This window comes from Lepidochelys kempii, chromosome 10, assembly GCF_965140285.1.
Source record: "Lepidochelys kempii isolate rLepKem1 chromosome 10, rLepKem1.hap1, whole genome shotgun sequence".
Lineage (NCBI taxonomy): Eukaryota > Metazoa > Chordata > Testudines > Cheloniidae > Lepidochelys > Lepidochelys kempii.
The window spans coordinates 66,012,820-66,026,057 of NC_136389.1; the positions used below are offsets into that span (position 1 = coordinate 66,012,820).

At 41.4% G+C, this 13,238-nt stretch overlaps 1 protein-coding gene across 2 annotated transcripts; it reads left to right on the plus strand.

Annotated features, from left to right (window-relative positions):
• The first annotated feature begins 133 nt into the window (after positions 1-133).
• COXFA4L3 (cytochrome c oxidase associated subunit FA4L3) lies at positions 134-4,741 on the plus strand. 2 transcript variants are annotated; one of them, XM_073303983.1, is made up of 5 exons: positions 134-325; positions 1,628-1,688; positions 2,024-2,112; positions 3,138-3,198; positions 3,810-4,741. In XM_073303983.1, exons 2-5 carry the CDS (start codon positions 1,644-1,646, stop codon positions 3,876-3,878), a joined length of 264 nt encoding a protein of 87 aa, XP_073160084.1. In that variant the 5' UTR covers positions 134-325; positions 1,628-1,643; the 3' UTR covers positions 3,879-4,741. The 2 variants fall into 2 exon arrangements, with proteins under 2 accessions (XP_073160084.1, XP_073160083.1); XM_073303982.2 differs by lacking the exon at positions 134-325 and adding an exon at positions 1,144-1,469.
• Positions 4,742-13,238: the final 8,497 nt, after the last annotated feature.

Here is a 13,238-nt window from a genome sequence, read left to right on the forward strand (position 1 = left end):
TTTCAACTGTGTTTGTGAATCATCTCTGCAACGAATCTGTAATGGGGGTGGCACGCCGCTAGGCCGGCCGCCCAACAGCATTCTGGGGAGGGCGTGCAAGGAGCAAGCTGGGCTTTCCCTAGTTCCTCCTACTGGCTGCCAGGGGCGACTTGGAGGGAAACTGAGCGCCTGTGCTTCCCGCTCACCGCTCGGGCTTTGCGCGCAGCACGGGTAGCGGCGGGGAGGAGAAACGCGCGAAGGAGGAGGCTGTCAGCCCAGCTGCCTCGCACCTGCCACCCCTCCCCGAGCAGCAGCTGCCTCCTGCGAAGGGTAACGGGGGAGCACGGTAGGTGGGCAGAGAGTAGGCCCAGTCAGACACGCTGGGTGAGGGAGCCAAAGGGGGCAATTAGGAGAAGCGAGAGAGGGAGGGGCCCAGGCGCGGGGAGGGAGTAGGGGCAGAGGGCGCGGCAACCCTGCCTGTCAGCGAGCGGCAGGGGGGAGAGCTGCCCCTCAGCCCTCGGCAGCTGCCCGGCTCTTCCACAGCACAGCCCTGCAGCTGACAGCCCCCTACACACCCATACACCACCCCCGTGCCCGAGCCACACACACCCCCCAAAATACCTCCGCGGAGCCACCCCAGTTACACCATCCCCACCCCATGGAGCCACCCCCCCCGGAGGAGCCACCCCCCTTACACCTCCCACTCCCTCTATCCCCACCCCTATTTATACCATCCCCCTTCTCCCCCAGAGGAGCCACCCCCCTTACACTGCCCCCTCTCCCTGCTGATCCACCCCCCCTTTCCACACCTCGGGGAGCCACCCCTCCTAATACACCCCCGCCTTCCCCATCCTAGGCAGCCAAGGGTGCACACACCTCCCTTCCCCGCCGCCCCATGCAGCTCATCCCGGCCCTCCACAACCTCTGCCCTTCTCCAGGCCACGCAGCCAATCCCCCTTTCCTTATTCCGTCCCTCTGTGCAGCCCCCGGGTACGCGCACACCCGCCGCGCTCCCTACGCAGCCAACCCCTCCCCCAGGTCCGCTACTCCTTCTTCACCCCATACAGCCAACACGCCCCCTCCCCCCCGCTCCTTCTGCACCCCGTGCAACCAACCCCCCCCCTTCTCCTTCTGCACCCGATGCGGCCAACCCCGCCCCCTACTCCTGCACCCCACGCCGGCAGCCTTTCTGGAACCTAACCCCTCGCTCTGCCTGCCTCCAACCTGCAAGCACAACTCTGCAGCGCTCCGGACCCCGGGTCCCCACGTATTCCCGCAGGGGGAGACGCTGCCTCATGCTGCCGGTTTTGCAGAGACAGGAGACCGCAAGGGGAAGTTGTGCATCAGTCTATACGACCTCCGCACTGGGCTACGTGACTTGGGACACAGCCAGCCTCCTGGGGTGTGCGCAGTGCTATATAAGAGACTGGACGCCTCCCCAAGCTAAGGCTGTGTCTGCAGTGCAACTTCTGCCCTCTCCTCCAGGCCAGGTAAATGCAGGCTCCCTTGCCTCTAGCGGCAGAGTGTATCTGGGATAGTGGATTAGTGGTGATAGGCGATTATGTAGCAAGTGTGTAATAACTTCTGCCAGTTATGGTACCTAAATTGCCTCACTGATGAGATTGTAACTGGACACCCTTTATTTCAGGTCTACAGCTGCCGCTATGGCCAACCTGGGCTTTTTCCAAATGCTAAGGAAAAACAAAGAAGTAAGTTTGCAAAAGAGCTTTGCCCTAAGATGATCCGATCTGCCTTCCTGGCACTGATGAAGAGTCCTATGAACAAGTGCATGTTGAAGAGGTTACATTAAAACGTGACATTTGCCAAATTAATAAAATGCACTTTCAAAAATAAAATGATGAATGCCCAGAAGTTGAAGACACAGTGGAAGTGAGATGGTGCGATCGGCATCTATGTTACGCCTTTCTTTGCGGGTGGTTTCACTTTCTTTAAAGCTTTGTAATTCATGTCTCCAGCGTGTATGGACCACCAAGAGAGACATCTTGTTCTTGAAAGTCTTGTCTTCTAACTTTTTGTCTTTCAGCTCATTCCTTTGGTTGGTTTTGTGGGCTTCGCAGCAGTTGGGGCTCTAAGTGCTTCTCTGTATTTCCTACGCACGAAAAGTGATGTGATGTAAGCATAATCCATTTGGTATTTCTCTGAGTTATGTGCTTGGTATTGAGTTTTCTTTGCTAAACAGATACACCTCATTGACTTCAGGGTATCAGAGTGGGGAGGGGAGAATTAGGGAAGATCTGAAACTCAGAAGATTTTTTAAATTAATGTCTTTATTTTACAGATAATTAATTCTCCTATTATATTTTTGTAAAGAATTTACTCCAGTCTTTATTCCCCAAACTGGATTAAGCTTTGAATTGGTTGCTCAGAAAATTTTTTTTGTCTTCACTATAAATGTAGTTTGAGCTAAAATGTTCTTGTGCAAAGTTCTAAATAGTGAATTCAAAGAGCATTTAATATGTCTCAGAGGAATGTGTTGAAAAGGAATCATTTTTACAAGTTTTATGTCTTTTTACATTTTTTCTTCTGAGACAGAGGTACACAGATCACAATATGTCATTTCCAGTAGCCAATAACCCAGAATCTGCCTTCACTTCCTTTACCATCTCATTCAGTTTATTTCACTTAACCTCATTAAGGTATTTTATTAATAACTCCCTCTTTAAGATATTAAATCAGGTTGTTAAATAACAGACTGAGATTGCTCATATCTAGATAGCAGTATTTTGATACCCATTATCAGTCACTGCTTTTTTTCTTAAAAATGGTTTGACTGTTAATTTAAGGCCCAAGCTTGAAACATTGAAGTCTATGGCAGTTTTAAAATGGACCTGTGAGCATGACTGGGCCCTTACGCATAAGGCTAAGAATTCCAGTAACTGTTAGCCTAAACCACAACACGATATTATTATTTATTAAGCAATGACAGCATGTCTGAATACAAACTGCAAACAAAAGCCAATCCCTCTGCCAGGTTTAATGGCCTAATGCTGTAAACCCCTATTCGTGCAAGTAGTTTTTACTCATGTCAGTAGTTACACTGAAGCTAGTGAGACTACTCAGCTGATTAAGGGTGTGCAAGACCAGGCCCTAAAACATTCTTTGTTTTTCCTACAATGAATTTCATAATTCTTTTTTAGCGTTAACAAGTCTGGCAATCCAGAACCTTGGGAAAATGTGAATCCTAACCAGTCTCAAAAGGTAACGAATAAAATAATTCAGTCCATAAAAGTTGGTGTCGAGTGTAGTGCTAATTAACTATATTCTATTTCATTAGAGATTAAATTAAATGAATGTATACACATAATATTTAGTGTATGAGTTAGCAGAATGTTAATATAAGAATACAATCAAATCTGCATTCCTGGTCTGATTCTGGAAAGTGCTGAGCAAATGCAACATGGAATACTTGGCTAAACCCTGTGTGTTCATAAAATCAGAAATAACCTAATATTATGTTCTTAAATACTTCATTCTTAAAGTCTTAAGATATTTGTGGAGAGTCAGGCTTAGTAGGCAAAAAATTATTGTGAGTGGTGTAAATATTTACTGTGCATAGATTGTAATGTTTTTTCATTTGAAATGCGAATTGTTTTATCTGATAATTAATAAAGAAAATATATTGCTCAATTGTACTTCTGTTTACTTGTAAAAAGAGAATGTAAAGTTATTTATTAGAAGACTTTCTTCATACACAAGATATTGTGTAAGTTGCTGTATAGTGTAAAAAACCGACAAAACTTACTATATATTTTAGAGAGGATAACTGTTTGCTTTGTAATAATAATTCATAGTTCTTTTTATTTTTTTAGTTTATGTCAATCAACCAGGAGTGGAAATCCATAGAGGAGCTGGAGAAGGTCAAAAAGATAATGAAGTGACAAGTTGCCATTGCCTCAAAAATGTACTCTATGAATCTAGTGGAATCATTTCTGCACAAACTCGACTACTGAAATCAGTGTGCGGAATTGCTTCTGCTACATTTTTAGGGTCTCCCTACATTTTTGGACTCTGGATGAGGAATTTCATTTTGCCTTAGTGGTTGCCTCAGAACATCCACACAGTCCAAAAATAAACATCTCTTTCAGGTACTCATTGTTTCAACAGTCATGTTTAAGTTGATGTACATTGTTCAATATGCAGAATTTTAAGGGGGTGGAAAATCCTTCATTCACATATGAGTTTTTTAGAATGCTGAATTATTTTTCTTAAACTATATTATAATTTTGTAAATTTTCTAATAAAATGGGCACTTATGTTTAAATGTTTAGATTTATGCAGAATTCCCTGTGACTTCAAAAAGAGCAGGAACAAGACGATAATGAGTGTGAAAGTGTCAATATTCTTTTAAAAGATCACCTCCAAAATAAGAACTCTGGTCTGTTGCTTCTTAGTTCTTTATACCATATTTCAGTGATGTATGCTAATTGTACCGAGATGCTATTTGTACATGGCAGCATAAGCAGTCATAGTAGAAAATTAGGCTTCCAGTTCAGATTTGGTGAGTCCCGATCCTACAAAGACTTACACATGTTCTTAACTTTGCACCGTGTCAGTTGTACCATTGACTTCAGAGGGACTACTCAGTGCATAAATTTAAGCACATGTGTAAGTCTTTGCAGGACCAGGTCCTAAGACAAATTATCAGCACTTCAGTATGAGTGAAACAAGAGCATATCTTTTGTATTTGTAAGTTCCTGCTGTTATTCCTGTGAAAAAATTATTAAAGTAAAATGAAGATTAATTTGGAGTGGACATAAAACTTTATTAGAATACATTTTATTCTCCTCTTTTTATTGTACGTACAAGTTTAAGCATACAATGCAGATTCCCAGCAGACATTTTAAAATGATTTCTAGATAAAGCAAACAATCTTAACAGCATGTACCAAGAGAAAATCAACAAAGATTACATTAGGAGTAGGATCCTATATAAGGCACTTCCTGTTTAATAATTTACATTTTTTCTGAAGATTGGTTAATGCAGAGATCTGGAGGTATTCTTCTCCTTTATGTGCCTGTAATTTTGGAATAATCGCCATGGAGGGTATCCCTCCAGAAAGGTTTTCCTTCATTGTGTCACGACACATCCTCCCTCCAGACAGTATCATGTACTGACTGTATGGTTTCTAACTATATTGTATTTCTAAAGTGCATAAAATTTTCTAGAATCACAAGTTTGTAAGGGTGAAGAAATCAAAGCAGGAATCATTAGATGAGCTACACTGGAGAATGACTTGCATTCTGTGGGAATAACTTCTCTAAATTAGAAAAAAAAATCCCCCTAATGCTAGCAGTTGTGAAGTGCTATATACATTATTCAGCCATGGTGCAAACAAAACTGAATGTAAATAATGAAGCCATACACCTAGACTAAGTTAATGTGGCTTCAGAGTTCTCAAAGTTTGTTTGATTTTGAGAAATAGAAAATAGTTACAATACCGTTGTGCTGCATTTTTTACAGATGTGGCAATAAAGTTTATTTTTTACAAGTAAGGATGACTCAGCAACATACAACTGCTGTAAATAACTCCAGTCCTCCCTAGCTTCAGAAAAATTTTCATGTGTAAGGACAAGAGGAATTATCAGACTTGTAAATTTTCTTTGCTAAAATTACAAATTTAATAGGAATGGCATCAGAAGATCCCTAGATGTGCAACCACAAAAATTTGCCTTCCAGTCCTCTAGAATATTGGCTTTTGTCTGTTTAAACAGAGAGACATTTTTAACATAATTCTGTGCAATCTAATAATCTACTCAGTGTTTCTACATTTTTTACTGGAATATGCTCATCAAAAGTGTGCTGTGCTCTGAGTAAATATGTGAATTCAACATTTTTGTCTGTCAGCAAATCACTTGTCTCCTCTGCAAAAACCGGATCTTGCCATGAAAGGTCTACCTATACTAGAAAAAAAAGTGTAGGGCAATGGTTATATATAATGGAGTGCTAGAAAGAGCAAATATAGGGGTATATCATTCTTATCTCGATGTGTAGGCATTCCCTCATATCTCTCCCTTACCCACTCCAGTAATGGTATTAGCAAGCAAGGCCCCAGAAAATATGAAAAATTCCAAGATCATTTTTAATTTACTCTGGAGCAAATGTACCATTTTCTCCACAGGAAAAGTTAAATGTACAGCAATATAAAACACAAGTGGGGAAGAAGGTTGTATAACTCAGTCAGGGGAAAGCATGTAAACACGAGCAATCCAACCACTTCACAGGACAAAAAGAAATCTCTGGTTTCCTTCACTACACCTGCAACTCTATAGCTCCTTTCATCCTGAATATTATTATTTAACGTTTATTTTGCAGTAGCACCTGAAACCCAACCACATTGGAGCTCCGTCGCGCTGGGCATTGTATGGCCTTCCAGAAAATGACAATCTCTGCCTGAAAGAGCTTACTTTATACTTCTATAGCAATTGAAAAGCACTTTACAAATATTAACTAACCTTTACTTACCTCATGTGAGGTAGGTATTATACTCATTGTGCTGCTGTGGAATCTGAGGTACAGATGTGAACTTACTGAAGTCACACACAAAGTCTTTGGCAATGCTTGGAATTAGAACAAAGAGTCCAGACTCCTAGTGCCTGATCTAATTGGTAAACAACCTTACCACTCTTTCTCATGTTAGATAACATTAACAACACCAGTAGTGGGAGATTACCTCATGTGGTTACTAATTGCACCCTAATGGACATGACTAATGCCTGAGCAGTTGACCGGTAAACTTTTGGTGGTGCATACCATTTATGTGGCTACCTCATGGCACTGTGCCAGCATACTTGCTAGGCTGGTGCCAGGTGGGTTTGATGTCTTGATGGCCCCCATATGGCTCACAACATTGGGCAGGTGGATGATCAAGGGCTGTAATTGTATATCAACTTCAGAGACAAGACAGAAAAAGCCATTGTGACATGGAGCTGTTTCAGAGGTCAGAATTTTAATGAAATCTAAGTCTATAAGGTTTATTGTAAGAAAATATTAATTCTGAGCCAGGCCCACATTTGTAAGTAAGGCTTACATCCTCATCAAGGAATCTTGGGAATAATGGCTTCATTAGTCTTCTGCAGAAAGGAAAGGTTGAAAGCCAGTTAAGCAGTGTAGCTATGAGATCCCCCTATTTCCTTTTATTGACTTTGGTATCAAAATCGATAGTTTCTCTGTGGTAGATTAACTATTCTGTGGTCTGTGAAAGGTTTCATTGTGGCTAAAGGGTTAGGCAGCATGTTGTCTGTGATAGACAGTTAAGGAGCTGTTTGAGTCTATCACACAAACTTTGTTTAGATGTCTCATACCAGTTTCTTATAATCATTATGGTATGGATAATAGCATTCAAAAAAATAGTAAATACCATTTGGTTTGTAATTAATATAATCTATACCACCAGTTAATCTTAAAGAGTAACCTACCTAAAAAGGTGTTTTAAGGCAAGTGTATGTACTGGAGCATATGTACACAGATGCATCAGACCCAGGAGTGGGAGTACATACAGAACCAGCATCAATACAGTGTGTTCAGAACTGGTCAGAGAGCTGGGAGGTAGGATGACCAATCAAATCAATTACACAAATATGGTTAGAGATCATATCCACAGTACAGAAAAATAAACTAGGCCTCTGTCAGAGAAATGCTGGGGCCCAGCTCCTCAAAATGTATTTAGACACTGAAGTCCCTTTGATTTCAATGCGTGATAGGCCGTTCCTCAAAGGTAGTTAAGTGCCGATGTGGTTACCAGCCATGCCAGTGACCATTTACAAACTTAGTTAAAAGTTGTAAAGTGGAGAGAGGATCTCTTAATAATTTGAGTCAATGGAAGCTGGAGCAGGCCCTTACACAGTGTTTTATTTATGGTAATGTCCTTTATTTCATCCTTAGGGCAAGATTCTGAGCCAAGCATTTAGAGAGAAAATATAGGGAAGCAAAAAGCAAGTTGGAAACTCCATTTTCTGCTATGCCTGTTGACAGCAGCTGTATTATCACACACATGTCAGTTGATTAGTCTAATAACCTGTAGAAGTTTCATTTGCCTACGTGCTGCAGAGAGAGAGAAGGAAGTAACCTTTGTTCAATATTTTTTCATTTTTAACTGTGCAAACAGACTGTGTGATTAAGGCAGGTGTGGCTCCTAACAATGATTGACAATGATTCTTTACATATTAATCATCTTAAATAGCAACATAAGTTAAAATTATTTTCAGTTTTACAGCTATTTGGTAGATACAACATTTCTAAACTGTTTGTTAATTTCACTCTACCAGGATATGTCTCTAACTGTGTGTGTATGAGAAGTACTTTGGAAAAAGATACTGCGCTCTTCTCCCCTCCATTACAGCAGCTTTACAAGAGTTGACGTTGGTGGAGGTACTCTTGATTAACAGTAGTGTATATGAGAGAAAAAGTGACACCTTTCAAATCTGAGTTTAAATTAGAATTCTGAAATTATAATCGAGCAAGCAATCTTCTCAGCCAGAGCTTTCCTTTATCACTGCACAGCTTGCTACATTAATTACTGCAGCTATAGATTTTCTCAATGGCCATTTTGCATTTTCTATACAAGATTCACAATACTTGGTGAAATCCTAGCCCTATTGAAGTCAATGGGAGGTTTGCCGTTGACTTCAATGGGGACATGTTTTCACCTTCAGTTTTGAAAAGTAAGGGCCAAATTTTAGTTGCTAAATGCAGGTAGGCACATTAACCGCAATTCAGGAAAGCACTTAACTTTAAGCATGTGCTTAAGTCCCATTGACTTTTAATACCCTCTGAAATATCTTGTCCCTCCTCACAGGTAATGTTTTTGACCACCTCCTGTGTTCTGTTTTGCAGAAGGTAGGTGCTCACCTAGGCCATGTAGAGATCAGTCATTTTCTGTGTGTTTAAGGTTTCTCTGTCTTGGCCTTGTATCTGATTATGTGTGACAGCTACTATTTTGACTGACATATTGGGGACCTCCAGGCCTAAAAGCCTAAGCTGCTACAACTTGAGCTAAAAAGGCAAGATTTTGTATCTGGCATCTATAACCACTCGTATCATTTGTGGCTCAGCACAGAGAGGAACTTGTAATACACACACAGTATTAGTAAGGACATAGCTCTGATAGTGCATGCTCACCCTTCAGTGCTCAGACATTTATATACAAATCCTGGATCACACAGACATATTATAGTTACATTTTTAGAAGTGTTATAATTGCTTCCCTCTGTAGATATCAAGGGCTTTTATGTAGTCTGAGGCTTCTTACAATGGCACTAATGCAATCCATAAATATTGCTGTACTTTTTCACTCTAAGCCCTTTAATGGAGAGTAATAATGTCAGCTGGATTCCATTAGTTGTTGTGTACACTGCTGATAAAGTCACACGTAATGGATCTTGTTTTACTGTACAAAATGTTGTATTTGTAATTATTTAAAAAAAACAAAGTATCCATGGGGAAGAGGGAAGCTATTTTTAAAAAGAATAACTTTTCACAGAGTTTTTTTTCTTGGGCCCAATCCTTCAGCCTGTGTTCATGTAAGCAGTCCTTATTTGAATAATCATATTAGACTATTCATGGGTGAAACTAACCTCTATGCATGGGGCCAGCACAAGGCACATGCACCTAAACCCAACCTAACCCCTCAAAATACTGTTAAAAGATCAGGTCTCCTGTGCCTCAGCCTTTGGGAAGATGCATAAGGAGTGATGGGTGAACCTCAACGGGGCAGGATCTTGGAACATCCTGTGTGCCCATGGTGGCAGATATGGCAAATTTCCTGCAATAGCTTTGGGAGCCCTTTCAATACCTGGCCTACAATGATGAATACAGAATGTAATTCCTTTGGGGATGGTGACCATAGCGCCTTCAGGAACTCAGAATAGTTGGAGGTGATTAGGCAAATCCCACTCTGGAGGTGTTACAGCCTGAGTGTGTCACTTTCTTGGGGATCCTTGTCTACACAAGTTCAAAGTAGATTCTCTAGAGGCCAACAGACAAAAAAAGGACTATTGGATAACTAGACTGAGTTTAAACTGATTGAGATCCTTCTTTCTGATCCAGCAAACAGAGAGGACCTTTTGCTCAAAGAGAGAGCCCCAAACCTTAGGCAAGTGTTGGAAGGACTGACACTGACCAGTGCCCTTGTGGAGATGGGGGGTGATTGCTGGTAATCTTATTAGCATGCATATCGGCTCTTTTATTGTTTTAGTATGTTTTTCTCTCTAATGCTTTTACCTTAACAGTAAATGTGCTTGCTTAGGAAAAGCTGTGTGGTAACTTAAAACTGCGGGCAATTACACTGATTATAGCCTGTGAGGAGAAAAGCAAAGCAGGCCTGTTTGCACAGTCTGATGTGCTGGGGAACGCTCAGTGCTGGCAGGGAGCTGTGCAGCCACAAATACCCCAGTTAGGAGGAAGACAGACATGGCTCTTCTCCCAACAAAGGTGATGGCTGGGGAGCCAGAAGCCTGAGAGTGGGTGCCCTTCCTGGACCACAGAGGGGCAATACAAGTGCAGATGCCCTGCATTGTCACACCCACAATGCCATTGACTTCAGTGGGAGTTACAGCTGTTCATCAGCTCTCAGCATTAGGCCCCAGGTTTGGGGGTCATATTTAGGTAAGAAGATGAATCTCTTTGGTCTAGGTCTCCAACTAGGAATTTCACAAGACAATTTCTGCTGAGAAAACCTGTGCTTCCTGATGGTGGGCACATTGGCTGCAATACAGGGAAAGCCCCAATGCTAACAGAATCTCAGTGCTTTCAGTCCAGGCAGCAGTCATCCAAAAAAGTAGAAAGTTAGCCAAACTTTTTAAAAGCTTAAGCCCTGTCCACCACCACTCCTCAAAAAAGGCATGACAAAACAAAAAACTGTTTGGTATGAGTGATAGGCCTGGGTCTAGGTCATTTTGTATTTAACCTGATCTGATTTTCTCCTTTTCAGTTGTATGTGTTGTGACAGAGTTGGGCCAGATGGCTACAGAAGAATGATAGAAGGCAGATATATTAGCCCCAGGTTAAGTAGGTCCCTTTTCCCTGGGTAAGGTAACAGGGAAGTTTCCAGAACAATCAGGAACTTTCTGGAAACAATTAAGGCAGACAGGCTGCTTAGAACACCTGCAGCCAATCAAGAAGCTGCTAGAATCAATTAAGGCAGGCTAATCAGGGCACCTGGGTTTAAAAAGGAGCTCACTTCGGTTTGTGGTGTGCATGTGAGGAGCTGGGAGCAAGAGGCACTAGGAGCTGAGAGTGAGAAGGCGTACTGCTGGAGAACTGAGGAGTACAAGCATTACCAGACACCAGGAGGAAGGTCTTATGGTGAGGATAAAGAAGGTGTTGGGAGGAGGCCATGGGGAAGTAGCCCAGGAAGTTGTAGCTGTCGCCCAGCAGTTCCAGGAGGCACTCTAGGCAGCTGCATTGCACAGGGCCCTGGGCTGGAACCCGGAGTAGAGGGCGGGCCCAGGTTCCCCCCAAACCTCCCAACTCCTGATCAGACAGGAGGAGTTGACCTGGACTGTGGGTTCACAAAAACGGCCAAACTGAGGGCTGCCGTGAATCTCCGAGGTGAGCAAATCCACCAATAAGTGCAAGACTCACCAAGGTAAAGGAAGAACTTTTGTCACAATGTATACAGAGATGGGGAAAAAACAGCATACTAATTAAGATAAAATGGAACCTAGATCTGAAGGAGATTTGTTTTTTGCAAAATCAAAATTTGGCCTCATCAGTCCATTTCCAAAGTGTACTGGATTGCATTTGGCCTACAATCTGCCCTCACACTCAGTATTGTTCATTCATGTAGATTATAAATAAAGGTTTGGTGCCTGGACCTGCTCCATCTGAGAGTTTTGCCTCTGACTTCCATAAAAAGAGAATTGGGTTCTTCAAAGGAGGAAGAGAATCAATTTGTAACTCATGGTTCCAATTCTAGTAATAGCCAGATTAATCTATCAGATAACTGCAAAGATTTCTTTATTGCACAACATTTTTATTTCTGGGCTACTAAACACTATGGTAAATACCTGTATGCAGAGTTTTAGAAATATTGTATCTTTGAGTACACTGCTAGCGTTATCCATAATTCTGACTAGTTCTGGATTTCATATCCATATGGAGGAAAGGCATATGTGGAGGAAAGAACTGAGGATTTCAGAGGTTAATCTGGAGGACACACCGAGAACTATTACTGCATGTATCCATGGAAATAGTTCTATAAAATACCAGTAAAACAAAGTGTAACACAAAGGAATGAATTCTCTTTTAATAATTAACTCTGGAGTATATAGCATATAGCTTAGAAGTAGAAGCAAAAAAGCATTTGGATTTTACAAGAAGTAGATCAATGAGCAGATTAATGTCCCATCTCTGCTGTATCTTTAGTTTAAACAATTTTAATTCACAGAATACTTTAGAGACTGCAGAAATCAAAGTCCACCTCTCTTTCTCCCTCCTTTGCCACATTCTTTATTCTGTCAATTGTTTTTAAATGAATCACTAACTGTCTTGTCACACCTGGCACCTTGCCTAGCCCCCTTCCCTAGAACAGAAACTTCTAGCTTTCATCTAAATTACAAATCTGAATCAAATGTTTAATGCTGTGTTTGTTTAATTTTAATAGGCAAGTAAAAAGCCTTGCTAACATCAGGCCTACATAATTGGAGTTCAGGGTCATGGTTTTCTCAGCACAGGTGGCTGATCATATAAAATACACTTTTGAAAGGAAGGGAAAGAAGAAAGGAGACCGCTTTTACACTAAGTATACAAACTGAAACTATAGCCATATTCACTGAGAGTCATAATTCATTGCTGAAACTCCATGAACTGCTTTGTGCAACTCTGTAAATAAATGGACAAATTCATCACTTCAAAACAGCCAGCTGAAACTTTCAGCAAAACCAAAGAAACAAAATACTGTATTCAAGCTGTCCATCTGCTGGGAGATCCTTTCTCTGCACATCAACTGTGGCCAAATCAGATATCTGCAGTTATTTGTGTATCTCATGTGTTTGATTCACCATGATGAATCCATAAGTACGCAGTCTTCCTAAGCAAAATGTACACTACTCTGAAAAACTCCATTGTAAAAATGTAAGTGAAGCCCAGCAACCAAAGACCCAATTACTTTATATGTTCTCTATCATGTTGCTCTATTCTGTTGTATTATTTGGTCATTTATAAAATAAACTGTTACTTAATTTATTAACTATTTTTATTATAATAATAGAGGCCTCAACCAAGATCAGAGCCCCATTGTG